The following is a 27,700-nucleotide window of genomic DNA, read 5'->3' as shown; positions in this document are numbered from 1 at the left end:
TAACTGCTCGGCAGCCGTGATTTTCCATTAGAAATCATAAATCCAGTCATGAGGATAATCGAGTCCTGAAAGTTACTTACTGTGCTTTCATTTTTCCATTTATGGATCTTTCCCAGGATACCCGACGACACGGACAGTTCACCTTCGGAAGGAGGCTGTAAGAAGGAAGTTGCATGTAATGATTTGCTTGAAAATAAAGAGATACAAAATGCAAGATAATAAATAAGCCAGAAAGGGGAAGAAGAAGAGCAATTTTCACCCGTTTACATGGGGACCAACGTAGCAACGCAAGCAAATTGTAAAATATTCTGAATAGTGTATAGACTCCGTCAGGGCGGCCATCGCCGCCTTCAAAAACAAGAAATCGGTTGGACTTGACAAAATCCCCTCCATCGTCCTCAAGAAATGCGCTCCAAGCATTGCTCCCATTATGTCCTCCATCATCAACCACTGCCTTATCAACGCCCACTTCCCAACAGATTGGAAGAGTACTCGAATTGTTCCTATTCCTAAAAAAAAAACCAAAATCCACTAAATCCCGATAGCTACAGGCCTATCTCAATCCTCTCATCCTCCGCCAAGATATTCGAGCGGATCATCAAATTCATTATCGACGAGCACTGTGACTCCAACCATTCAATCCCACAATTTCAATTCGTCAACCGATCCAAACACTTAGTTGAGCATGCACTACTTGTGCTCAAATCGGACGTCTTCCTCGGCCTCAACCGGAACGCACCGACCATAGAATGTCTCCTCGACATAAAGACAGCTTTCGACTCCGTATGGCAATACGGGCTCGCATACAAACTTTCCGAAGTCCTCCAGTTCCATCCGCACCTCTGCAAGCTAATTCTTAGCTTTTTTGATGGGCGTAAATCCCAAGTCCAACTCCGTGAACACCTCTCTTCCCCATATTCCAGCCCGGCTGGCATCCCTCAGGGATCACTCCTCTCCGCTACCCTCTTCTCCCTGTTCACCGCAGACCTTCCCAAACCAACTCCACACCCAAATCCAATTCGAATCCTCCAATACGCGGATGTTCGCATCCTCTACACCTCCACCAGAAACATCCCTGCCGGTGAAGCCCGCCTGAATTCCTATTTGGACGAGCTCTACTGGTACTTCACCCGCTGGAAACTGTCCCTAAACCCACAAAAATGCAAAGCCATCGTATTCTGTGGTACCGCTAAGAGGACCCCGAAAATGAGGAGCGACATATCAACCCTATCCCTGAAGATCCACAACGACACCATCCCAACCGTTAAAGAAGTCACCTATCTTGGAGTGACAATGAATTCCCGCCTATAAACACCTCCCACATATCACGAAGGCACTGAACCGTGCAACAGGTGCCTTCAAATCCCTCTACCCAATCCTAAAATACAGTAGTACAACACCTCAGAAAGTCAAACTGTTTTGCTACAAAGAGCTTATCCGTCCCCTCCTCATTTTCGGCTCATCTTCTGGTCCGACACTTCCCTCCACCAAATCGAACAACTCCGCCGCAAAGAGCGCAGAATCCTACGCCATTGTGCCAATATCTACAAGAAAGAAGACCGCTCCAAATATATCTCCAACCAGATCCTCTACGACTCCTGTCAAACGCCCCGCATCGACACCGTCCTAGCCCGTCATGCCCTCCAATTCCTAGACAAATCCACTTATCCCATCCAAATCCACTTATCTCCCAGGCCATGCAGATCGAGATCGTCGAAGAGAATCTTCTACGAACTCATCTGTTCCCTCAAATCCTCCTATCTCTCCAGTCCCGTAACCACCTTTTCGACCCCGGCGGTAGAGTAATCTTCTACAACGGTATTTACTCCTCATCCCAGTTTTCAAAACCCGCCCATCCTCAGCGCCACTCCTAGCTTCCTTTTCCAAACCCCTCCCGCATGCCCCCCATCCCAACCCACATCCTAGTTCCTTCCCCCGCCCGCCCGCTTGACGAGAGGAGGTTTTTTTTCGACTTTTCCTACAGAACACAATTCATTCTTTTTACAATTTCTTCTTTAGGAAGAAAATAGAGACCATGAAATGGAGATATTATTATTATTCTGTTAAGGGAAAGTCGCACCGCGTCCTTAAAGAACTGGTTACTGGTTATAGTATTCCTATTGATCATAGTATCTCCAGCGCGCCTATAACCGTCAGAAACTTTAGTAAGTTCCCCACTTCCAGATCTTTCAGCTTTGCATCTGGTATTATATGTTCTCCCAGATGCCTCGGCCTACTTTGTACAAGTGCCGGACACTGTCCTAGGACGTGTATAGAGGCTTCGTCATACTCCTGACAAAACCTGCAGGCAATGTCCGTAGATATCCCTAGCTTCCCTAGGTGATAGCTCAGCCGACAATGACCAGTGAGAATTCCCACTATGATTCGGAGGTTCTTTTTGGTGAAATTTAAGCAATCCTTTGTGCGCATGAGTTCGTATCCTTCAATAAGCACCCTGGACTGCTCTCCCTGGTACGCCTGCCCAGAATAGTTCACTCAACTCAACCGTTCCTCTTCATTTCTTAGAGTCATAGCCATGAAACCGTTTCCGATTCCACAGAAGGGTTCTGGCCTGTGTAAAGGCGTCCCTGCTCCCTTCTTGGCTAGTTCGACCGCTGCCTCGTTGCCTTCCAACCCAGCGTGGCCTGGAACCCAAAGTATCCAGACCTTGTTGGACGAGCCGAGTGTATTCAGTCTCTCAAGGCATTCCCATACCAGTTTAGAGTTTACCTGGTTGGACCTAAGTGCCTCCATCGCTGCTTGACTATCGGTGAGAGTAGCTACGTTCTGCCCCCTATAGTTCCTTTGCAGATTAAAGGAGGTATATTTGTCTATGGCGTATATTTCCGCCTGAAATATGCTAGTGCACCTGCCCATTGGCTCAAAGTACATTTTCCTTGGACCAATGACACCGGTTCCCACTCCCTCTGCTGTGAGGGATCCGTCAGTGTACGAAGTAATCAGTTGCTGGTTTAATCCGTATGTCGCAGCCACGCTCTCCCAGTTTGCCTTGTTACTCCAATGTGTTTCAAACTTCTTATCGAAATGAAACCTCGTTGTCATGTTATCCCTTGATATCAATAATTCTGGATACCGTCTAGAAAGAATATCAATCTTCCTTCGATTTAGGCAGCTCCCCGCCTCACTCATACTACCGGCCATCCTAAATATTGCCCTCCTTGCCTGCATCTGTAGGTGCATATTGAGAAGGGTTAATCCCAGAGGTCCTCTAGGGATGCCGTTGGGCATATCCTCATTTCCCCACTGCCAGCCTTTGGAGCTTATGTAATTCTCTGGCTTGTGTGCTGAGTTCGTGGCTTTCCGACAAATGTTTCCGACATGTGTCTTCCTGAGTAATTTTTGGTCTAGGGTAATCCCCAAATATTTGACCTTTGTTTCTCATTTAACCTCCATATCATGTAATCTTATGGCTCTCAGGTGATCAAGCTTACGCCTCCTAGTGAATGGCACTATGGTGGTTTTGGATGGGTTGATCCGCAGTCCCACCTTCCTGCACCAGGCAGTAGTAACTCTTAGTCCAGTTTGGATTCTATCACATAAGGTATCTTCATATTTGCCCCTACAACAATGTCGTCCGCGTAACCCTGAACTTGTATTCCAGTATTTGTTAACACGTCCAGGAGTTCATCGACTACCATACTCCACACCAGCGGTGATAGTACTCCACCCTGTGGATATCCTTGAGTGGTGATCATAACAATAGAATTTGTACCTGTCGGTACTTCTATTTATCTACTTTCTAGCATTTTGCCCATCAAGAATGCCACTCCCCTGCGGTCCAGAGCATCTTGTATCTCTGTGTGCGATGTGTTGAATGCTCCTTCAATATCCAAAAAAGGCACAAAGTGCAATTTCTTTTGTTTCTATCGCATCCCGTAGTACCTCTGTCAGCTGATACAGACCAGTTTCAGTTGACCTTCCTGCCCGGTAAGGGTGTTGGCACTGATATAGGGGATTACTCTTTTGAACGTTAGTTCTAATATAGTTGTCTATGATCTTCACCACCGTTTTGAGTACGAACGATGTTAGGGAAATTGATCTGAAAGATTTAGGGTGAAAAGGGTCCTTCTTACCCGCTTTCGGAATAAAGACCACTTTTGCCGGTCTCCATGCCCTTAGTATGTAACCCAGTGCTATGCTCCCCCTTACCACCCTCAGAAAAGACTCTAAAATAATTTCTAGGCCTCTCTGAATTAGTGCTGGAAAAGTGCCATCTACTTTCAGTGGTTTAAAAGTTCCCACTGCCCACCTTAGCCTAGCTTCTGAGCAAACCTTTTTTTGCTAGTTTCCTGTTCTCTTTTCTTCCCCTTTTATTTGTTGTTTGGGTGTCAGGCAGAATATTGTTGCCTGCTACCGGGGGTAGGACCCCGGGAAATGAGTTCTGAGAAGCAGGTGTACCCTGTCCTCCTCATTCTCGGTAAATGTTCCATCTTCCTTCTTCAAACAGACAAAGGATATTTGGCTAGGGGTATTTGGCTACAGCCTTGTACAGCCTGGTTGCTTCTGTAATCTGTTCGATCCCTTCAGAGAATTCCCTGAAGCTGTTCCTTTTCGCTTCCCTGATCGCGTTGCTATACGCAGTCAGTGCATTTTTGTACTTCTGCCAGTCCCCGGTTGAAGAGTTTTCGTGCCTCGGTTCTCGTTCTGGCCAGGTTCCTGTTCCACCATAGTACATCCCTTGATGACTTAACTGTCTTAGCCGGACAGCTGGTCTCATATGCGTCAATGATGACTGTGTTGAGGTTTTTCACCACTGTTTCTAGTTCCAGTTCGCTCCTCATGTCCCCGCCCCCTTGAAGGTGGGCGATGTTGTTGCTCAAGTGCGTTGCGTAGGATTTCCAATCCGTTCTCCTGGGATTCCTTATTATTCTTTCTATTTCGGAGTTACCCTCAATGTCGAATCTGATTATCCTTTGATCAGACATAGAGGGTCCATCCGACACCCTTCAATTCCTGACCATTCCGTTCATTAGAGTATTTCCTAGAGTTATGTCTAGTACCTCCTGTCTAGTGCTGGTCACAAATGTTGGAGTGTTCCCTAAGTTATATATTTCTAACTTATTGCTAAGGATAAATTCAACAAGGTGCTCACCTCTACGATTGGTGTCGCTGCTTCCCCAGAAATAGAGATAACTTGAGCACGCCATTGTTTGGGATACCCCCACCCACGAGTTTAGCTTCCTTTCTTCTATATGCAGCTCTCGTAACTGTGCTTGCCTGGTTTCCTCCGCCTTTCGCACTTAACCCTGGGTAAATCTGATTATGAAGTTGATCGCATCCCAATTTTCCTGATATGCTGGCATTCTCCACACCACTTTCCGGTACCAGTACATTCATTTTCTAGAGTTTCCTTTCTACTAGCAGTGGATGAATGCATGTTCTGGGTCTTCTAGGACTTCATCGCAGTTTGGACAATCACGGGGGGTAATCCATTAAAACATGCACAGATATTATCGATACCCCCATCAGAGTGAAATTATGCGGTGTTTCCAACGATTAATTAATTGAAATAATAAAACAAACAAGAACTTGTTTGCACTGATGAAGGGAACAAGTGGTTCCCGAAATATCGGTATTTGCAAGAATAAATACCCACACCAACGAAAAAGAAACAACAAGTTTTATTATTTCGATACCCCCATGCTTTATCAGAAACTGGGTATGATTATAATTTCCCCATGCTATCCCTTCAACCATCCCTTGATGGGAATGATCATTCTGTACGACCCCTTACTGAGCGCTAAGATCGAGCTCACCGCCCTAGCTATACACAAGTGCATATATTGTGACCCTCCTACACTGTGCATCACCCTAGCCAAAGCTATCTCCTACGTGGCTTCGCGTTGAGGAACGTTTTCTCTTCTGCAAGGTTCAGTCCAGATCCCTCACCTCCGGGACTTCATCCGTCTCAATTAGCAGTTTACGGTGCAGGTCAAAGTTTTAGAGTTGATTGTAAATGGAGGAAACTATTCTCAGAAACTACCAAATAGAAAAATGTTAGTGCTCTAGTCGTGTCTTTCTTTCTCAAAATCTGGCACGCTAGCTTTTTCTAATCATTTCATCATCGGTATCCGGTCCAGACCTGCATTAGTAAGGAACTTGAGATATCCCGATTTTGCGCCGAGGACCGCCAATTCGATATTCTTGAAAGCTGTCTGGCGTCCTGACCATCGCCTTCTCTCCATCGTGGCAGGGTGTGCCACGTCTTCTTTTTCTACTATAGATATTGCCCTTATAGACATTCCGGACCGGATAATCCCGACCGATATACAGTCCATTACTTATTTTATCCACAACCATCTAAGTCAGGGTATCCCTCATAAATTTCGTCATTTTGTAGGCTACGGAATGCTTAACATTTGGTCATTCTAAAAATTAAATCTGATCTACACCCAGATGTTTCATCATCCTCGTCAAAGCTGTTTCCAAGATGGTCATACAACTCGAAAGCCATTATCCATGATTTCATACGGTGATCGATTCGTCGTTATATAGGCTATTATTTGATGGTGACGTCATACACGTCTGATGGAGACAGAGTGCGAATTCACTTTCTAAATATAATATAAGAAGCCGGTCCCAAGCCCGGTTGTGAAAGGAGGAGGGATGGATAGCTTCAGTCTGAATGGGTGTACGCCACCACCGCAGCGTCTCAGGGGGTAGGTGAGGAAAGTGCAGGAACTTTGCAGTCTTGAAGATTACTCACTAAGGAAGCTATCTCAACACCTGGCAGCAAGGGATAAAATGCACCACCAAAAATGAGAAGAAGGAGAAATTTAAGGTCCGGTACGGATAACCGGCAGGAGTCGTCTGACTTGGTGACTGGGTCGGGCTCTCGTAATGGACAGCACGGCGTCGAAACCACTAGTCATGGGGCGGTTCGAGGTCTAGGCACCAGGACGACCAGGAGCACAGCTCCGCCTGCTGCAGCTGTTTCGCCACAATCTGTGGCGACCACTTCAGCAAGTTCGCGTAGGAAGCGGATGAAATGGACTGAAGAAATGAACCTCCCGGGTACAACATCTTACCGCCCCTTGTTGCACCAGAGATTCGTTGAGCGTTTCCCGCAATTTGCGCACGTGACTGTGCAGACCAGTACCGCTTTATAACTCGCAGCGACACAATCCCGGCCACCATCAGGAAACGTGTTCGACTTGAAGTCATCTGGGAAACTGGTGACCGACAGTCGATGGGGGCAGAGGCGGCGGCATCAACAACACCACGCCGCACTGCAGGCAACAGGTTCAGTACTCGCCGAAGCACTCTTCTCCACCGTCCAACTGAGGCTGAAGTTCGGGACGAATTCCAAAGAGCGTGTATAGAATTCTCGGATATGGCTCCTTTGCATAGACCAGGTATTCCCAGGCTCTATACATCTCCAGCAACTCCGGGAATTCTATCTCAAATCAATGATGAGATTACATCTCGGCTGTGTGCTGATATGTCACTGCTGCAACTACAATCACTTGTGTATTGTGGTGCAGTTGCGGCTAACAGATTGAAGGGTCAGAAGATTCGCTTTTGTGTTATTGGTTTGAGTGAGCAAAGAGATCCACCATGGAAAATTCTTTTTATCGCGATTACTCTGCTGTTTCCTTTTGCCTTATTCTCTGAGCCTTTCCCTGAGAAACCTGGTGCTGTGCGTTGTATCAATACCTCGCGCAAGTGAAACGGCTAATTCTCGCGCTTCTTGTGTGCTCTCGAAAACTTAAAATTTTCTTCCGAAAACAATATTTTACATCTAATTCTGGAATTACTGTTCCCCGGTCAATTACCTTTTGTTTGAAGTGCAGTGATTTGTAAATAACTCTGACTTTTTTTGCATATCTTTAGGCGATCTTCAGTGCGCGTAATTTCATTTCCAATTGAACTTCATATTACTATTATCGATAAACTATTGTGACTACACTCCCGTGGCTTGTGCGTTTAATCAACTTTTTCCAAATTTATTATGGCAACTTCCTCACCGATTTATGGCACTCTGTGTGCCATTTGTAAGGAGCCGGAATCTATTCGCTCCAAATTTTTAGACTGCGATGGGTACTGTGGTGCGACCTTCCACGCCAAGTGCTTGGGTATTCCCTCTGCGTTTATAGACATTCGGGCTAAATTTTCCCCTAACGTTACCTATCGCTGTAACGCCTGCTGCGGTACCACTTTATCGGATGCAATTCAGCTGCTGCATCAACACACGGCGACTTTGGCATCGATTCAACTTGCAGTTTCAAAATCGCCGACAATTCTGCCCCCGCAAGCTGCTGCTTTATCGAGCTCCAGCGTAGTCTCAGCTCCTGAGATTCCGCTGACTGGCTCTGCTTATACCTCGCCGGCGACTGCAGCGAACAAAACTGGCGCCATACCTAAGTCGCCCCGGTCGACTAATTCTAATTCTCTGCCTCGATCTGCCTCGCTTAATTCCAGTGTGTCCATAAAAGATGGTATCAACCCGATGACGTTCGCTAGCCTACTGAAAAATCCTCCATCCGAGGGACAAGTTCCCTACGCAACATCGGATGCGCTACGAAGTTCTGGCGTTTATCCCACAGCCGCTACATTAGCACCACCGCACGCTTCCTCCTGTGTATCATCGACGCCCGCCACCGCTGAACCGCAGGCTCTTCCGACCTCATGTCGTCCGAGCGGCCCCCAATTGAACGTCGCCTCGCCACCGAAACAGCTGTTCGTGTCAAGGCTAGCGTACTCCACTACGCCCGACGAAATTCTGGCCTATATCAGAAACAAAAGCAACTCAACTTTGTCACCTCTTTCCTGTGTGAAGCTGACGAAGGATGGCTCTCCTGACCGAGTGATAGCTTCCTTCAAAGTGACATATCCCCATGACTTCGATGCTATCGTCCAATCCTCCTTTTGGCCACAGGGGGTCTTCGTTAAGCCTTATCAGAGGTCTAAGATTCGTCAAAATTTCCGGCCCGTCCGCCTGCCTCGCCGAACTTGAATGATTCCAATAACTTTACGCTATTTTATCAAAATGTAAGGGGTCTAAGGACCAAGCTGTCGGATTTCAAACTGTCTGCCTTAGCATTCCAACATCATGTCATCTGCATTTCTGAAACCTGGCTGGATGACAGGATTTTAGATTCTGAGCTCCTCGAAGGTTACTCTGTCTTTCGTTGTGACAGAGACTGCGTTGCGCTTGGCAAGACAACTGGCGGAGGTGCCCTAATAGCTGTTAAATCCCCTCTCCGTGCCGAAATCATCTTTTCCTCCTCCTCCTCCTCCTACGATTCTGTTACCATACGTGTCCTTCCGCCAAACGTATGTCCCTTTATCATATCGTGTGTATATTTTCCCTGCCTAAGCCCGCCTTCTCTGTACGAGGATTTCTTCGACAGATTATCAGAGGCCCTAACCGTTTTGTTTCCCTCACTTCCTTTCATCCTCTGTGGTGACTTTAATCTTCCTATGCTCTCCTGGCCCGTTACACCTGGCCTTCCCTCCCTCCCTAATAACTCGACCCACCCTTCCCTTCCTCTATCCACTTTCATGTACACCTGTGGGGCCCTCCAATTTAACCTTTCTAGAAACCACTTAGATCGCACTCTTGACCTTGTCCTCTCTAACCTTCCTGTACGATATCTTTCCCAATCCCTTCATGCTCCGTCTTACGTTGCCCCTGACGCCCATCATCCTGCTCTCGAGTTCGATGTTCAGATATCCCGACTCCACTCTCCTGTCGCTCGCAAGCCTACCAAGTTCAACTTTCGTAAGGCGAACTTCGAAGGTCTGAACTCAGCCCTGGCGTCAATCAACTGGGTCCCCCTGCTCTCTCCATTTACATGTGACCAGGCACTCAACACTTTCTATACCATTTTATCTGATCTTCTTCCTTGTTACGTTCCCTCCTCTCCTAAGTGCTTACGCTCTTACCCCGTCTGGTTCACCACTGAAATTCACAAAAAACTACGTCAAAAACATACTGCGAGAAAGAAGTTCCTGTCTTCTAGAAATGTTGCTGACTTAGTTTTTTTCAAATCCCTTCGTTCCTCGGTCAAATCCTTAATACGTAAGTCCAGACAGGAATATTTGTCCAGCGTGGAAGACTCACTAAAGCGCGGAAATCTGAAACCTTTCTGGTCCCACATTCGCAACTCTCGCTGCCCCGCCCAGTTATCCCCTCCGTCCATTAAATTCTCTGGCTTCGCAGCTAACTCCCCCCAACGATCTTGTGATTTACTCTGCCGCTACTTTTCGTCAGTCTATGTCCCTCCTCCTTCCTCCGAATCCCTCCCGATAGTAGATGCAGCCTGCCCCGCATCGCCTACCATTCCCCTTCTCACTCCTATCCTTATCGAATACCTCATTGGCGAACTTGATGCCAAGGTCGGACCTGGCTACGATGGTCTTCCCAACCTCTTTTTGATCAAAACTGGTAAGTCCATCTCCCTTCCCCTATCTCTTATTTTCAACAAAAGCCTTGAAGAGAATCATTTTCCCAGCTTGTGGAAAGAGGCTCTCATTATCCCCATTCACAAAAGTGGCGATCGTTCGCTTGCCGAGAATTACCGTCCCATTTCCCTCCTCTCCTCCTGTTCCAAAATCCTGGAAAGATATGTCAGCGACTGGTTGTCCGCCCACTTTGGCCATCACATAGTGAAAGAACAACACGGCTTCGTTAAACGTAGGTCCACTGCCTCCAACCTGCTCGACTTTACCAACTTTGTCGCCAAATGTCTAAATTCACGGCAAGAAGTGCATACCATTTACACTGACTTCGCGAAAGCCTTCGACACTGTAAATCACAAGATACTTCTATCCAAACTCTCGTCCCTAAATGTTCCCAAACCACTGGTTTTATGGCTTGCCTCTTACCTTTCCAACCGATCCTGCCGCGTCTCTTTTGACGGCTGTACTTCCCGCTCCTTCTCCCCCTCTTCTGGCGTCCCACAGGGGTCTATTCTCGGTCCTTTGCTATTTTTATTTTTTATTAACGACCTTCCTCCCCTCCTTACTTGTCCCTGTTTGCTCTATGCAGACGACCTTAAGCTGTTTTCCGCTATATCGTCGCCTATGGACTGTGTTTCCCTTCAGAATAACCTGGACACTCTGGTTCGTTGGTGCTCGACTAATGGTTTAGCGCTAAACGTCAGAAAGTGTCACTCTATGTGCTACTCCCTAAAATCCTCACCGACTTCTTTCTCCTACTCGCTTAACGGACATTCCTTATCCTGCTTAAATTCCACTCAAGACCTCGGAGTCACTTTCGACAATAAGCTGCGCTTTGATACCCATTGCCTCGATGTTATCAATCGAGCAGCAAAATTGTCAGGCTTCATTCTTCGCTCCTCCTCTGATTTTGACTCCATCCAACCCTCCTTAGCTCTCTTCAATTCCCTTGTGAGGAATACCCTCGAGTATTGTTCCGTGATCTGGTCGCCCACTCGTAACTGTGATTGTCTTGCCCTTGAAAATGTGCAACGTAAATTCACCCGTTCTCTCTTCTTTAAGAAAAGCTTCCCTCGTGTGGATTACCCCTCCCGCCTCCGCTTTCTAAACCTTCCCTTCCTACAACAGCGTAGATCCTATCTGGATCTATGCACATTCTTTAAACTTTCCTCGGGCCTGATGGACTGCTCCGCCGCTGACGAGATCACCTGCCGTCCTGCGTCTTATAACACACGTAACGCAGATATTTTCAACGTGCCCTTCGCGGAGCTCGAAGTCTATTTTCATTCCCCGATTCCCAGGCTTTGCCGTAATTATAATGCAAAACAGCTTGGTCCTTTTAACTTCCCTACTTTAAGTAGCTTTAAACGTAGGATAAGTTTTTTGCTTTCTCCTCCTCCTGAGGACAATAGTTAATTGGAATTCTCTCTGTTTGTTGTCCGTTAATTAAATAAATAAATAAATCACCGCTGAAGGCACCCGCCATGCCAATACACCTGGCACGAATTTTGCGGATGTTACCGAAGAGCAAGTTGGACGAGCCATAAACATCTCGAAGAACTGGAGGGGCCCAGGTCTGGATCGGGTGCAGAATTTCTGGTATAAGAAATTTACCAGCGTACACAGTCGGTTGGCACGTAGTATAAATGAGGTCATGAGTCGGCCGGAGGAATTTCCACCTTACCTCACTGCGGGGATTACCTACCTTATCCCTAAGAAGGACACGGTACAGGACCCCGCAGACACAAGACCGATCACTTGCTTACCAACCCTCTACAAATTCATCACGTCCATTATTAGTGGAAGGATCAATGCGCACCTCGAGACCAACAACATTCTGTCCGAGGAGCAGAAGGGCTGCCGAGTTGGGTCAAGGGGTTGCAAAGAGCAACTCATTATCAACTCGGTAGTTGTAGGACAAGCAACTAGAGGCCAAATAAACCTCTTCAGTTGCTATATCGATTATGCCAAGGCTTTTGATAGCGTTGCGCATATCTGGCTAATCGATATCCTACATCTGTATCGCATTGATCCGAAACTAATAAAGTTTTTGGCGACAGTCATGGAAGGGTGGCATACCACCTTATCAGTCCGTACATCTGAGGGTGCTAATACCTCAGAGCCCATCCGTATACGGAGGGGCATCTTCCAGGGGGATTCATTGAATCCTCTTTGGTTTTGTATGGCACTGACCCCCTTTCATGGCTACTGAATGATGCTAGAGGGCATGGTTTTGCAATAAAATATGGCCTACGTGCTAAGTGCGAACTGATATACTTAATGTACCTAGATGACATCAAGCTGTATACTGGTGCTGACAACCACCTTAGAAGTCTGTTGCGATTAATAGACATTTTCAGCCGTGATATTCGGATGGAGTTTGGATTAGACAAGTGTTGAATCCAAGCCATTCGCAAAGGTCATCACGAGCCGCATGCCGGACATAGCATTGGTGACCTCCACATCGAAGCTATGACCGAGACAGACTTCTACAAGTACCTAGGAATTCTGCAAGGAGCCCATGCTCGAGTTGGTGATCTGAAGGAAGCTCTGCTGTCCGAATTCCTGCGACGTGTAAAGCTGGTGCTGAAATCGCATCTCTCGGGGAAGAATAAAATAAGCGCGTTGAATGTATTCGCTATCCCTTCACTGGCTTATGCATTCGGAATATTGCCATGGACGAAGACCGATCTGGAAAACGTCCAGCGGCGGATACGGACAACTATGTCCAAATTCCGAATGCATCACCCAAAGTCTACCGTGGAGCGGATGAACCTGCCTCGTGACATCGGAGGTAGGGGCGTGGTTGACGTGGCGGCACAACATCATCGCCAAGTCGACTCACTGCGCGCTTATTTTTACAGCAAAGAGCAGGCGAGTCCCTTGCATGCGGCTGTCTGTAAGGCAGACTGTGGACTGACTCCACTTAACTTGAAGGATCGATCTTTCAATCCTCTGAGTGGGGTGAAGTCGAACCAAGAGCGGATCGATGAATGGAAGTCGAAGGCAATGCTCGGTAAACACGTGAATTGTCTTTGACAGCCATTTGTCGATTTGCATTTGTCGAACAGATGGCTGTGTACTGGGGAGCTCTTTGCTGAGACGGAGGGGTTCATGTGTGCCATTCAGGATGGCGTGGTCGCCACCCGAGCTTATAAAAAGCTCATCATGAAAGAACGGGTGGAGAACGAACAGTGCAGAATGTGTGGTTCAGCGTTAGAGACGTAGGACCATCTCATTTCTGGCTGCACTGTTATGACACCGGTGCAATACATCACCAGGCATAATGCTGTATGTAAGGTTATCCATCAAAACCTTGCATATAAACATGGGCTGACCACGGGAACATGTCCGGTTTACCGATATGAGCCGCAAGCAGTACTTGATAGGTCTGCTTGCAGCATTATTGGGACCGGCAAGTTCTGACTGATCGCCATACCGCACACAATAAGCCTGACGTACTGTTAGTTGACAAGACGGGTCGCTCCGCGTATATTATTGATGTTGCTATCCCCCATAATAGCAACATTGAACGGAAATACGTGGAGAAGAAGGTGAACTATGAGCCATTGACTCGGGAAATCAAAGAAATTTGGCGTCTCGAGCGGGTGGTACAACCACCCATAATATTGTCAGCTACAGGTATTGTACCTAAATCCCTCACGGCTTCCCTTGATGTCCTGGGACTTTCGCAAAGTCTGGTTCAAACCATGCAGAAGTACACCATTCTGAATAAGTGCTTGATGTCGCGGGGAGTACTCGACGGATTCTACCACTGACCTACCACCGGCCACCACCACCAGTGCCCCTTTAGTTTTTAAGCAGGTAGGATCGTCCGAGCTTAAATGCTTGGTACTTAGTGCTAGTATTAGGTAAAATCCGGCATCTGCCGAGATTGTGATAACTCGGAAATAATAATAGTTGATCGCATCCCAATTTTGTTGGCATGCTAGCATTCTCCGGTACCAGTACTTCTTCTAGAGTTTCCTTTCTACTATGAATCTTGAACAGTGGATGAATGCAGCGCACTGCACGGCAGTTTGGAAAATCATAGGCGGTAATCCCCCACGCTCGGTCAGAAACTGAAGCTGAACTAAGATTATAATTTCCCCATGCTATCCCTCCAACCACACCTTGATGGGAATGATCAATCTGTGCGTACACCGACCCTTTTCTAAGCGTTCCTAATGTTGTTCTGAGACAGCCCTGAAGGCGTTAGTTCTACCTTAGGGCTGTCTTTGTGTATACTGCACTTTGTTTATGCGCATTAAATGAAGTATAAGCGACTTTCTCCAAAATGGAACCGCATAGACTAAAATGGCTATGCACAAGTACGTATGTTATGACCCTCCTACACTGTGCATCACCCTAACCAAAGCTATCATCACTCGAAAGCAATGAAACGCCTGCTGCACGAACACCAACAGCTCTACTACCAAACCCTATCTCCACCTCCTCGTGGTGACCGCTGGGAGCTCTTTCTTAACGAAAAACTGCAGACGGAGAAGGATGAAGGTGAGTCTCCCGCGCCTAAAAACGGGACAAATTGTACCAACTGTTCCTCCCCTCCAACTGGTCCAGTCGAACCCGGCAACGACAAAGGAATAACGATTTGAGCATTTTCTCATGGAACGTGCGCTCCCTGTAGAGAGATGAAGCTGATGAGCAGCTAGCCGATACCCTGTTCCAATATAGGGCTGATGTAACAGCGTTACAGGAGATGCGTTTGACAGGGACCGGTTTCCTGAAGAAGAGCCACTACACCATATATGATAGTGGTCATCCAATAAACCATGTGCTCGGAGTAGGTTTCTTAGTCAGCCAAAAAATAAAACCTGCTGTTATTGGCTTTGAAAACATAAGCGAACGGCTATGCACTCTGTGTTTGCGAGGCAAATTTAGAAATATAAGCCTCATTAACGTTCACACCCCTACAGAGGAAACTGCAGAGTCGGAGAAGGATACCTTCTACGAGGCAGTAGCACGAACCCTTGAAGCCTGTCCCAGATATGATATCAAAATCATACTTGGGGATTTTGACAGCCAAGTAGGGACGGAGCCCGTATTCAGGCGCAGGAGCCGATGGAATTACACCCGAATTGGTAAAATATGGAGGCGACCAATTACACCAAGTAGTTCATCAACTTGTCCTCAAGGTGTGGGGCAGCGAATCAATGCCTGGCGATTGGCAATGAGGCATTAACTGTCTCATACATAAAAAGGGACAATTTCTCCTATCTAGGGTCGAAAATCACAACCGATAACAGCTACGATGATGAAATCCGCGCATAGTTGTTGTCAGCCAACGGAGCCTATTTCAGCTTACAAAACTGTTCCGCTCGAAACGTCTCACCATAGGGTGAAAGCTCTTACTGTACAAGACTATGATCCTAGCAAGAAAAATTGCGAACTCTTGTCCGCGTTCGAGAGAAGAATCCTCCGAAGAATTGTTGGCCCCCTACATGAGGATGAACGATTCCGTAGCCTACACAATGACGAAATCTATGAGCGATACCATGACCGTTCGGTTGTGAATAAAATCCGACTCAATAGGTTACTTAATCCGTATGGATGAGGATGATCCCACCCGGAAAGTCTATAAAGGCAATGCCTATGATAGAAAAAGAAGACGAGGTAGACCCTGCCTGAAATGGAGCGATGGCGTAGGTCGGGACGCCAGACAGCTTTTAGGGATATCGAATTGGTGGACCTCGGCGCAAAACCTGGAAGTCTGGAGTTCCTTATTAAGGCAGACCTAGACCGGGTACCGGTTGTTGCGCCGTTAATGATGATGATGGATTTTGAGAACGAGACCTATTATAACTTGTAGGGCATACATTTTCAGCTCTTAACTCTCCTATGTTTCACCCAGTATCAAAAATATTATCAGTTTCGGAAAGTACCGTTGAGGAGGTTCATTTGATGCCCCAGACAGACAGACAACTCTATATACAGTGCAAAGATCTCGTTGAGGTAGCATGCAGAGAAGAGATCTGCCCTGCCTTGAAGATACAATTCAAGCTGGAGCAATTCGGGGAAGAATTTATTGTGAGCCTAAAAAAAGCTTATCGCGTACCAATATGGCCACAATGCGACTGCCAGTGGAGGCTATGCAGAAGTTTTTGGCCGTGGAGAAGGTCTGAATTGGATGGGTATCGACTAAGGGAACAGATCTCTCTAAAGAGGTGCTTTAAATGGTTGATGTTTGACACTTCGGAGAGGCATGCACTAGCGCATCGGTCGGTCCGATCGATTTCGAAGGTGTGGGGAGAAAGGACATACTATCAAGGAGTGCATATTGCCCGGAATTTAGGAAGACGTTAACTTCAGTGAAAAAATGAGACTAATGCAAATAAACCTCAATCATTGCAGGGTCGCACGCGATTTGCTTGCGCAGACCGCTTACGAATCCGCGAATTGCACAGAAACCTTGACGGTGATGTATGGGTGACAGATTCGATTAGTGGAGCGGCAATATGGGCTTGCGGTCCATACAAGCCATACAATATAGCATGGGTCAGACGGCTAGTGGCTTTGTGTGGGCAAAAATAAGCTGTATATTCGTAGAAAGCTGTTACCCCCCACCGAGTCTCACACTGCCTGAGTTTTAAAACCTGTTAGCCTTGTTCGCGATGCCCAAAGGTGATAGCCGGTCACTTCAATGGGTGGGCCATCGAGAGGGATAGCAAAATGACTAACGTAAGGAGGCGGTGCTTATTAGAAGCGTTCGCTCATTTGGATATAGTTCTGGACAGCGGCCACCAGGCAATCACCTTTGAACCTAGCACGAAGCCACATATCAGGAGACTGAGGATGGTCTGCGAAAGCGATGAATGAACAAACATTCATGAAGGTTTGGCTAGATCTGCCTAGCAAAGCAGGCACCTCCACGAATAGAGCTCGCCATATCACACAAAATATCTCGAAAGTATGTGACGCATTGATGTCTAGGAGATATTCATTCTCCACAAGAAGACCCAATTATTGATGGAATAGTGAACTTGCCAGCGTTCGCTCCATTTGCCACCGAACCAGATGAACAACTCAGAGAGCAATAGGCAAGATCGATCAAGGACACAAGGAGCATGCCTATAGGAAAGCCCGGAAGAACCTCAAGCTCCCCATCCAGCGGGGTAAGAGAAAATGTTTTTTGAAAGCGGTCATAAATCTGTGGGGTAGCGCCTATAAAATCGTGACAGGAAGATTCAGAGGCGTTCATCTCCGCAAAACAACCGCTCTATCCTCTTGTTGAATATAATCCCCTCCACAGCGGCCCCTGAATATGACGCCGATTCTACCAGTCACCAGGGATGAGCTGCTGGAAATCTACGGTCGACTAGGCGCCAGCAAATCTCCGGTCTGAACGGTATACCGAGTAAGGCCCTCAAACTTACCGTCTAATATAGACCGGACACTTTCGCGGAGTTGTTCGAAGCATGCATGTCCGAGGGTGTCTTTCCTACATCATATAAGCGGTAGAAGCTGGTACTGTTCCCTATGGCTGGCAAACCTCCAGGGGAGCCATCCTCCTATAGACCTATACGTCTTCTAGACACTTGTTGGAGCGGGGAATTTATAATAGATTACTCCCGATCGTCGAAAGCCAAGGAGGCCTTTAGATTGGCAGCGTGGGTTCAATAAAGCCAGATCAACCATTGATGCCATCAAACTTGTTAGGGATACCAAACAAAAATGCATTTGGAGTTAGCATTTATTGGTAGAGTTAATTAGATGAAGCACCTTAATTAACTTACAATAATAAGTTTGTAATTTCCGTAATGAATGCTACCATAGTTGAGTTATAAGGCCTACAAATAAGTTCTGTCGGTTTTTTTTTTTAAATTTGAAGCTTTATTGTGAAAAATTCGTTATACATTCATTGTTCAAAGAATTGCCCATCGCTAGCCACAACTTTCTTCCATCTTTCAGGCAATTCATAGATACCATCGCGCCAAAAATTGGCCGGCTTGGCCGCTATCCACTCATCGAGCCATTTTTTGAGGTCGTCGTAATTGGGGAAATGCTGGTCAACCAGGCCATGCTGCATCAACCGGAACAAATAGTAATCAGAAGGAGTCTGGAGAGTACGGCGGGTGGGGTAGGACTTCCCATTTCAACGTTTCTAAATATGTTTTAACGGGCTGTGCAACATGTGGACGAGCATTGCCATGTTGCAAAATAACTTTATCATGTCTTTGCTGGCATTGCGGCCGTTTTTTCTTGAGTTCGCGGCTCAAACGCATCATTTGACGCCGGTAGAGTTTGCCCGTGACCGTTTCGTTCGGTTTTAGCAGCTCATAGTATACCACACCCAGCTGGTCCCACCATATACACAGCATGATCTTTTCACCATGAATATTCACTTTGGCCGTCGATGATGAGGTATGGCCGGGGTATCCCCACGTTGCCCGACGCTTGGGATTATCGTAATGGATCCACTTTTCATCGCCAGTAACTATTCGATGCAGAAAACCCTTCCTTTCTTGTCGTTGAAGCAGTTGTTCGCACGTGAAAAAACGGCGTTCGACGTCTCTTGGCTTCAGTTCATACGGAACCCAATTTCTGACCTTTCGCATCATTCCCATTGCTTTTAAACGGTGGAAAATGGCTTGCTGAGTGACTCCAAGTGGTTTTCCAAGTTCTTCTTGCGTTTGCGATGGATTTTGGTCGAGCAATGCCTCTAATTCTTCATCTTCAAAAATTGTTGGCCGTCCGGCGCGCTCTTCGTCCACCACCTCTGACACGTTCGCTCAGATAGAGCATGGTCACCATACACTTCTACCAAAATGCGATGACTTTCGGTTGCTTTTTTCTTCATATTGAAATAATGAAGTAGAACTCTCCGCAAAAACACATTATTTGGTACAAAATTGGCCATTTTCGTTGATGAAAAAAGTATTGTTGTTTACACTTCAATTAAATAATTTATAGTGACGTTTGTGCCTATTGACAGTAGCTTTCCGATGAATGTTTGGAAATGTGGATCAATGAAATAAAAAACAAGCTACCCCATCTATTGTGAAAACCGACAGAACTTATTTGTAGGCCTTATAATTTCCGTAATGAATACTACCATAGTTGAGTTAGGTGTCCTTAACAACAAGGAACAAGCCTCTCCGGCAATCAATTCCAATCCATTTGACCCCGAATAAAAAGTAAGATGCCTGAAAAAAGCCTACACGATTGGAAAAAAATCTTATTAACACACACGCACACGATAAGACATTTCCAAAAGCAAATAAGATTAATTTTTCCCCAAATTAAGTAGTTAATTTATGGTGTGAATAAGGAAAATGGGGCCTTGTCTCCCAAGTATGTATGGAAGATACCACAACGTGGTAAAGAGTATGCGGTCCAACCGAACATTTCAATGAATGAATTGAAGAAAGATCCTTGAAAACATCTTGGTGTATATTATACTGCAGAGAGGCTATGTCCCACAGTAATCCAAGCAATCAATAATATGTGTCCTCCCTACATTATAAGCTTATCGTTTAAACCTCGGTTCAATTTCCTGCGTCGAATTAATAGTGATATCTTAAAAACCTCAGGAGCTATGCCCTTCTTGTGCAAACACCCCACTATTGGTTCAATGATTCAGTCCACGTCACAAGCGCAAGGAAAGGATGTTTATTATTTGTCCAGGCTTTTGACACCGAACTCTCAAAGAGCTACGACATGAAATCCCTTCTCCATTGAAAAAACCTTGTATCGATGGCATTCAAGAATGACACATTCATGCATCTCATAAGGATAAACATAGTATATATGACTTGTGGAGCATTTCGGATGTGTGCTTCTCGAATCCTCTGCCACCACACATCATTCAAATATTTAACTATAATAACATCTCACAAACATCTACATGGGACAACATTAAGTTAATGCCTGTATACATATCTCATAGACCCATCACTTCAAATCAACAGGACTCGTCTCTTCCGTTCCTAACTGATTCTGACATTCCTGTCCGCATGAAATCCTCCCACCCCTTGTCCTTTCACTCGTCTCCTTTCCTTCAAGGACACCTCGAATAAGTAGGCGTAAACCGAGTAAGTGGTAAACTGAACAAAAATTAATCAGGAGCTCTCCTGATGGGTAGATGGTAATGTAGCTGGTTCCAGTATGGGAAAAGATTTTTTTCTGTTGATGGCTACCAGCGAAAGGACAATGCAAAAATTGTGAATTCATTATCGTAAAATTTCGATTAAATAATTCATTACAAATTCACACAGGATACATTTAATTTCTTCGTAATGTAATTGATTTTATGTTGGGATCATAGCCGGACATGGCTTGAATAAATTTTCATCCTATGGTGTCCTTGACAGCAAGCAGGAGGTTTGCTTTTGACAGATATTCAGAACGATTCCAGCCCATCGCTTGGACTAAAACTTCATTAAATTTTCTAACCGTGCCATAATTGTCCTTTCTCTTCCACAAAATCGCAGTTGAATATTAAATATTTGTCTTGTTGATTGGTTCATTTTGTATGTAAATAAAATGCCACGTTCAAACCTCCTGAGGACAGTTAACAATTTCCCCAATTTCCCTTTCAACTGAAATTTCTGCTCACCTGGTCTCCCATTCCTGTTATTATTGGGGTGTTCCAATAAGCAGCGAGTCGTGCAACAGGCTCCAAAGCAAAGGCACAAGCCGGCCCGATGAAGGCGATAACATCGTCCCGAAAATGCATGTCAGCAGCTAATCCTGGTGCTTTGGCCCCGGAACATGAAGGATAACTGGAAAATTCGAAAAGATACTTAAGAATTATTTTAAATTATTTATCAAAAGAAATATTTGGGGCTTTCCACAGCGACATTTCGACAAAGGATCTTTTTTTTGACATACAAGGCTGCTGCACAAGTGATTAAGGCTTCTCCTATCTACAAATATGTCTTAATAGAAACTAAACAAGAACATTGAGATTAAACTTATACTTGCAGGAGGCCATATCAGCAAGGACTGCGGAGCTGACCCAAATTGTCTACTGTGCAAAGGAAAGGCGGGTGTGGACCATCGGCACATTGCGGGCAGCAGCAGGTGCCCGGAATACAGGAGAGCCCTTAGCACAAATCGCAGATCAGGTTGATACAAATCAACCTCAACCACTGCGAGGCGGCGCAGGATCTACTCGCGCAAACCATCCGCGAGAAAAACATCGATGTGGCTATACTAAGTGAACCATACCGAAACCGCAGTGGTAGCGTTTGGGTCAAAGACCAAACGAGCCAAGCAGCGCTGTGGACTTGTGGAGAACAAGCCTTCCAGGAAATAATGGAGCACCCGGAGGAGGGCTTCATCAGAGCGAAGGTGAAGGGCATCCACATCTACAGCTGCTATGCTCCACCCAGCGCTACACTCGTCGAGTATGAGCGGATGCTTGCTGCTCTTGTTTTGGATGTAAGAGGACGTTGGCCGATCATAATAGGAGGCGATTTCAATGCGTGGGCTCTTGAATGGGGCAGCCGGATAACTAATGTCAGGGGACGTGTTCTCCTCCAAGCATTCGCGAAGCTGGACGTGGTACTGGCGAATGTTGGGTCTTCGTACACTTTCCGGGGAAGGGGCCTGGGGTCTATAGTGGACCTGACATACGTGAGTGCCACTTTAGCCAGTAGAATCGCTTGGCATGTCAGTGAGGACTATACTCACAGCGACCACCAGGCAATCTGTATAGAGATCAAGGGCGGATCGAGCTCGAAAAAGAGTTTTCGCAGAATGCCGGGTGGTATGCTTGGCTGGACAGTGAAAGCTTTCGAGGGGGCACGTTTTCCGCGGTGCTCAAATCCGACATATCCCTGAATGGTACGGCTGGAGAGAAAGCCACCCAGATCACTCGATGGGTGATGGAAGCATGCGATGCTACTATGCCCAAAAGGGGATTGCTCCCCAGTAGGCAACCCAACTACTGGTGGAACAATGAAATCGCAAGTTTGCGAGCCGCATGTTTTCGGGCAAGGAGGCTTCGCCAGAGGCTCAGGGAAAAACCCGGTGGCGACGGTCGAGAGGAGGCACACAAGCAATTGCGTGGCCGCCTAAAAGAAGCCATTCGGAGGAGTAAAAAGAACTGCTTCAAACAGCTGTGCAACCATGCTGACAATAAACCCTTGGGGCGAGGCTTACAGAGTGGTGATGAAAGGGCTGCGGAAATCACCCCAGGTGACCTGACCGCGCCTCCTGAAACAGATTGTTACCACTCTGTTCCCTCACCACGAAAATAGGGGAAGGCAAATTTTTGTCCAGCTAAATGACGGCATAATACCGCCTGTAACTGTGGAGGAGCTGCGGGAAATATGTGGTAGGTTCGGTGACAACAAGGCCCCAGGTTTGGATGGTATCCCCAACCGAGCTTTGAAACTGGCAATGAAGACTAGGCCCGAACTTTTCGCCAACACCTTCGAGGCGTGTCTAAAAGAAGGAATATTCCCTGCCGAGTGGAAAAAGCAAAAGTTGGTGTTGCTTCCGAAGCCTGGCAAGCCACCTGGAAACCCATCGTCGTATCTGCCTGTTGGATACAATGGGGAAGATGATGGAGAGAATCATTTACAACAGACTCCTGCCCATCGTCGAAGCCAGCAATGGTTTGTCGGAACGTCAGTTTGGTTTCCGACGCGCCCACTCTACGATGGACGCAATTGGCATGGTGGTAAACCTGGCAAAAGGTGCACTGATTGTGATGTCAAAAACGCATTCAACTCGGCCAACTGGAATAGAATTAAATGGGCGTTGGCTGACATAGGTGTCTCCGGATACTTAGCGAATTTGGTGGAAAACTACCTCTCAGAGAGGACTGTCTGGTACGGGACGGATGAGGGCCCCAAAGAGTACATTGTCACAGCCGGGGTACCACAGGGATCGGTACTTGGTCCCCCGTTGTGGAATATCATGTATAATGGTGTGCTTGCTCTTCCCGTCCCAGAGGGGACTACGATTGTCGGCTTTGCTGATGACCTAGCTGTGGTTGTTGCAGCAAAACACCCAGAAGATATGGAGGTTTACGCAACAGAAACAGTGAGAGCGGTAAAGTCCTGGCTAGAAAAGCCCGGGCTGACCTTGGCGGACGCGAAAACGGAAGCGGTCTTAATAACGAAACGCAGGAAAAATAACACTGTAAAAGTGGAGGTCGGTGGACATACGGTCGTATCAAAGCCGGCTATCAAATACCTGGGGGTAATGATTAACACCAAATTGAGTTTTAGGGAACACCTAGAATATGCATGCCAAAAGGCAGCCAGTGCCACCACGGCACTTGAAAAATGGTTCCAAATATTGGTGGACCGAAACATTGCCGGAGGTTGGTGCTAGCTGGAGTGGTGCGCTCCATCCTGCTCTACTCGTCGCCTGTGTGGGCAGAAGCGCTTGCAAACTCTCAGAGACGGAAGCAGGTGAACTCGGTTTACCGGCGGATGGCTTTGAGAGTTTGCAGTGCTTTTAGAACCACATCAAATGAGGCTGTATTGGTGGTGGCAGGCATGATCCCGGTTGACATTCTGGCCAAAGAAATGAGGGTCCTGTACAATGCAAGACATATGGAGGGGCATGCACAGCGTAGAAATGGGGCAAGGTCAGAGTCGCTTGATCTCTGGCAACGCAGATGGGACGAGTCTGCGAAAGGTCGGTGGACGCACAGGCTCATTCCCAACATTAGGGTGTGGCTTGAGCGAAAACATGGGGATACCAACTACTACATTACCCAGTTCCTGACGGGACACGGTGGTTGCTACAGGCAGTATCTGCACCGCTTTGGGTTGGATGACTTTCCGAACTGTCCCAGATGCGATGGCATACCGGAGGATCCAAAGCATGTGATGTTTCACTGCCCACGATTTGCGATGGAGAGAAGGAGCTTAAACCAGGTGCTGGGCAGGAGCGTGACCCCGGAGAGCTTGGTTACTGAGATGCTGGAGTCCGAGGAGAAGTGGCTTGCGGTTAGCTCCGCAATCATCCAAATGCAGGAGGAGTTGCTGAAAGAACAGAGAAGGAGGAAAGCTGCAAATAGGAGAAGGATGAGTGCCTAAGGGCAAACCTACCCCGCGAAGTAATACCTCAATGGTGGTCCCGCGGGGCTGGGACTGGAGAGACCGGGGGTGGTTTTTAGTGGGTGTGAATCCCACACGCGCCCGCTGTTGTTCCGCCGTTCGGGCGGCGGAGCTGCGGCGGACGTGTCTTTCTAAGATTTTCCACCTCCGTGTACGCACAAAAAAAAAAAGATGTATCGACCTACTTTGCACAAGTGCCGGACACTGTCCCAGGACGTGCATAGAGGTTTCGCTTCCCTAGGTGATAGTTCAGCCGACAATGACCAGTGAGAATTCCCACTATGATTCGGAGGTTCTTTTTGGTGAGGTTTAAGCAATCCTTTGTACGCATGGGTTCGTATCCCCCAATAAGCACCCTGGACTGCTCCATCCCTGGTAGGCCCGCTCAATATAGTTCCCTCAACCGTTTCTCTTCGTTTCTTAGATTCATAGCCATGAAACCGTTTCCGATTCCACAGAAGGGTTCTGGCCCGTGTAAAGGCATCCCTGCTCCCTTCTTGGCTAGTTCATCCGCTGCCTCATTGCCTTCCAACCCAGCATGGCCTGAAACCCAAAGTATCCAGACCTTGTTGGACGAGCCGAATGTATTCAATCTCTCAAGGCATTCCCATACCAGTTTAGAATTCACCTGGTTGGACCTAAGTGCCTTAATCGCTGCTTGGCTATCGGTGAGAATAGCTATGTTCTGCCCCCTGTAGTTCCTTTGCATATTAAAGGAGGCACATTTGTCTATGGCGTAAATTTCCGCATGGAATATGCTAGTGTACCTGCCCATTGGCTCAAAGTACATTTTCCTTGGACCAATGACACCGGCACCCGCTCCCTCTGCTGTGAGGGATCCGTCAGTGTACCAAGTAATCAGTTGCTGGTTTAAGCTGTATTTCTTCAGCCTTTGTCCCGTTCACAAGTGGGGTCGGCTCGTCGTGATCGGCTTCGTCATTTGGCTCTATCGAATGCCTGATCTGGGTGCAATCTTGAGGCTTTCAAATCCCCATCTAGCGTATCAAACCACCGTTGTTTAGGTCTGCCTTTTGGTCGTTTACCATCGACTTCGATGTTCAGACCAATCTTGGCAAGTGAATTCTCGTTTGCACGAATTGCGTGACCATACCATCGAAGACGCCTCTCTCGCAACTTTTCCACGATCGGTGCAACCCCATAACGATTGCGGATATCCTCATTTCGGATGTGATCTAAACGTGTGACGCCACTAGTCCAACGTAGCATCTTCGTCTCTATTACCGCAAGACGCCGTTCATTGTCTTTTATAGTCGGCCAACACTCAGAACCATAGAGAGCGACTGGACGGACGACATTGCGGTATGCTCCTAAACGCAATCATCTGCTCTAAATTACTGAATACTATTCTCAAATTAAGGTCAATGACAAGGAATTCTAAATGTCCAGTAAACGCACATGGGAAACTCCTTTCATATGAAAGTATGAAATTCATTTTTTCGCTTCCTTAATAAGCGGCCAGCAAAACATTGTACCCGAATTTCCATAAAGTCGACTTCTTCGCCCCCGTTTTTTATGCCAACAGCTTAAACATAATAAAATCCCTCATAACTTCCGATCCATTGACTATAGAATGGAGTGGAGAAAAGCAATTCCCTCTGCGCTACATATACTCGTACACAAAGCACATTTCCTTGCGACGACCCTCTTCAATTTGAAATTATAATGAAATTCACATTACCTTCCCTGGACTTTTCGCAAGCGAATTTTATGAGCTCCAAGGAACTCTTCATTAACACGTTCCAGTGCAAGGTCAACAGCAGGTCCACAGCGCTCCAAGTCAAACGGGGAATCTGTAAAAAAAAGGAACAGAAAGGAAATAATATTGTAGTCCCAAGAACATGTTTCAAATTTCTCGCTAATTTTATTTTTTTGTAGAATTATTATCCAGATTTTACGTACTTAGATGCGAAGCCATTAGCACTCCCACGTTAAAATAACGATAGCCCGCTTCGTCCACTTGAATCTCCCTTGGAGCGCGCCTTCCTCCATAACTGCTTGCTGCAAGGCCGGTAGCCCCGACCGTGTCTCCCGCAGTCGTTGTTGTTTCATTCTCGTCCACGATGCCACTATCATTGTCAAAATCACCCCAGAAACGATCCTCCAAGATAATCCTTTTGCTGTCGTAGACAAAGCCCAACGTTCGAATTACAACCCACAAACAGCATAGCGACAATAAGGACAAATTGCCCCGCATTTTTCTTGCTGCTTTTCGTCTAACTGGAATCTGTTTTAAAGATGAAGGCGCCAAGGTGAACCCATCAATGAATGGCTTAACACTTCTTCGGCGATGGATGAAGAGGTTTAAGACAGTCTATCAAGATTTAACTGTGACCTTTTATTAGGAGGATGTTGCGCTACTTCCGAGTATTCTTTTCGTCCATGTTATGTGATTGCCCATAACAACTGCACGCTGGAGGTGAGCGTGGGCTGCAAAGATAGTAAGCATATGAACATATGGATGAGTTTCATTAACGTTCTAATGGCGAAAGTTAATAATATGGAAGTGGATGGAAAATTTACGGAGTATATCCAAAATAATGAAAGTTTAAAGGGGTATTCGGATAAAATAAGGCCGGAATGGTCGTCTACGGAGGGAGCAATGATTATCCAAGGAGAAAGGGTAGGACAAAATCGGGCAAACAATCATTCAAAAGGAAAGGTCTCTACATATTAGCAATTTTGATCTGGCGGTCAATGGGTAGTATAGGTCCCAGGACGAAACGTGTATTGGTACACACGATGGAGCATAAAACCTGAGAAACACCTGCTGAACCAACACCAACAGCTCTACTACCAAACCCTATCTCCACCTCCATGTGGTGATCGCTGGGAGTTCTTTCTTTATGAAAATCTGCAGGCGGAGAAGGATGAAGGCGAGTCTCCCGCGCCTAAAAACGAGACCAAATGTACCAACTGGTCCTCCAGGTTGGGGGTTGAATAGGGCTGACAACCCTACACGGAAAACCGATATTACGAAGCCACGAAAGGAGCCTCGGACAGGATGGATCTTACAACAACGAACCCGGCAACGACAGCGGATTAACGATTTACATGGCACGTGCGCTCCCTGTACAGACCGAATGCTGCTGAGCAGCTAGCCGATACCCTGTCCCAATATAGAGCTGATGTAATAGCGTTACAAGAGATGCGATGGACAGGGACCGGTTTCCTGCTATACCATATCCAGTTAGCAGCATCACACGAAATGGTTG

The 27,700-nt window shown here is 46.7% G+C and overlaps 1 protein-coding gene across 1 annotated transcript in view; it reads right to left on the bottom strand.

Moving 5' to 3' along the window:
- LOC119660591 (atrial natriuretic peptide receptor 1) overlaps positions 1-26,908 on the bottom strand; it is a 61,747-nt gene extending 34,839 nt beyond the window's left edge. Inside the window, exons 1-4 of the mRNA XM_038069266.1 lie at positions 26,388-26,908; positions 26,167-26,278; positions 21,002-21,167; positions 81-155 (exon numbers count right to left, since the gene is read on the bottom strand). Of these exons, the coding sequence (XP_037925194.1) occupies positions 81-155; positions 21,002-21,167; positions 26,167-26,278; positions 26,388-26,682 (648 nt within the window). The 5' untranslated portion in view covers positions 26,683-26,908. The remainder of the gene's footprint in view (positions 1-80; positions 156-21,001; positions 21,168-26,166; positions 26,279-26,387) is intronic.
- Between the last annotated feature and the right edge of the window lie 792 nt (positions 26,909-27,700).

This window comes from Hermetia illucens, chromosome 1, assembly GCF_905115235.1.
Source record: "Hermetia illucens chromosome 1, iHerIll2.2.curated.20191125, whole genome shotgun sequence".
NCBI classification, from domain to species: Eukaryota; Metazoa; Arthropoda; class Insecta; order Diptera; family Stratiomyidae; genus Hermetia; species Hermetia illucens.
This window is presented reverse-complemented; position numbering and strand designations above follow the sequence as displayed.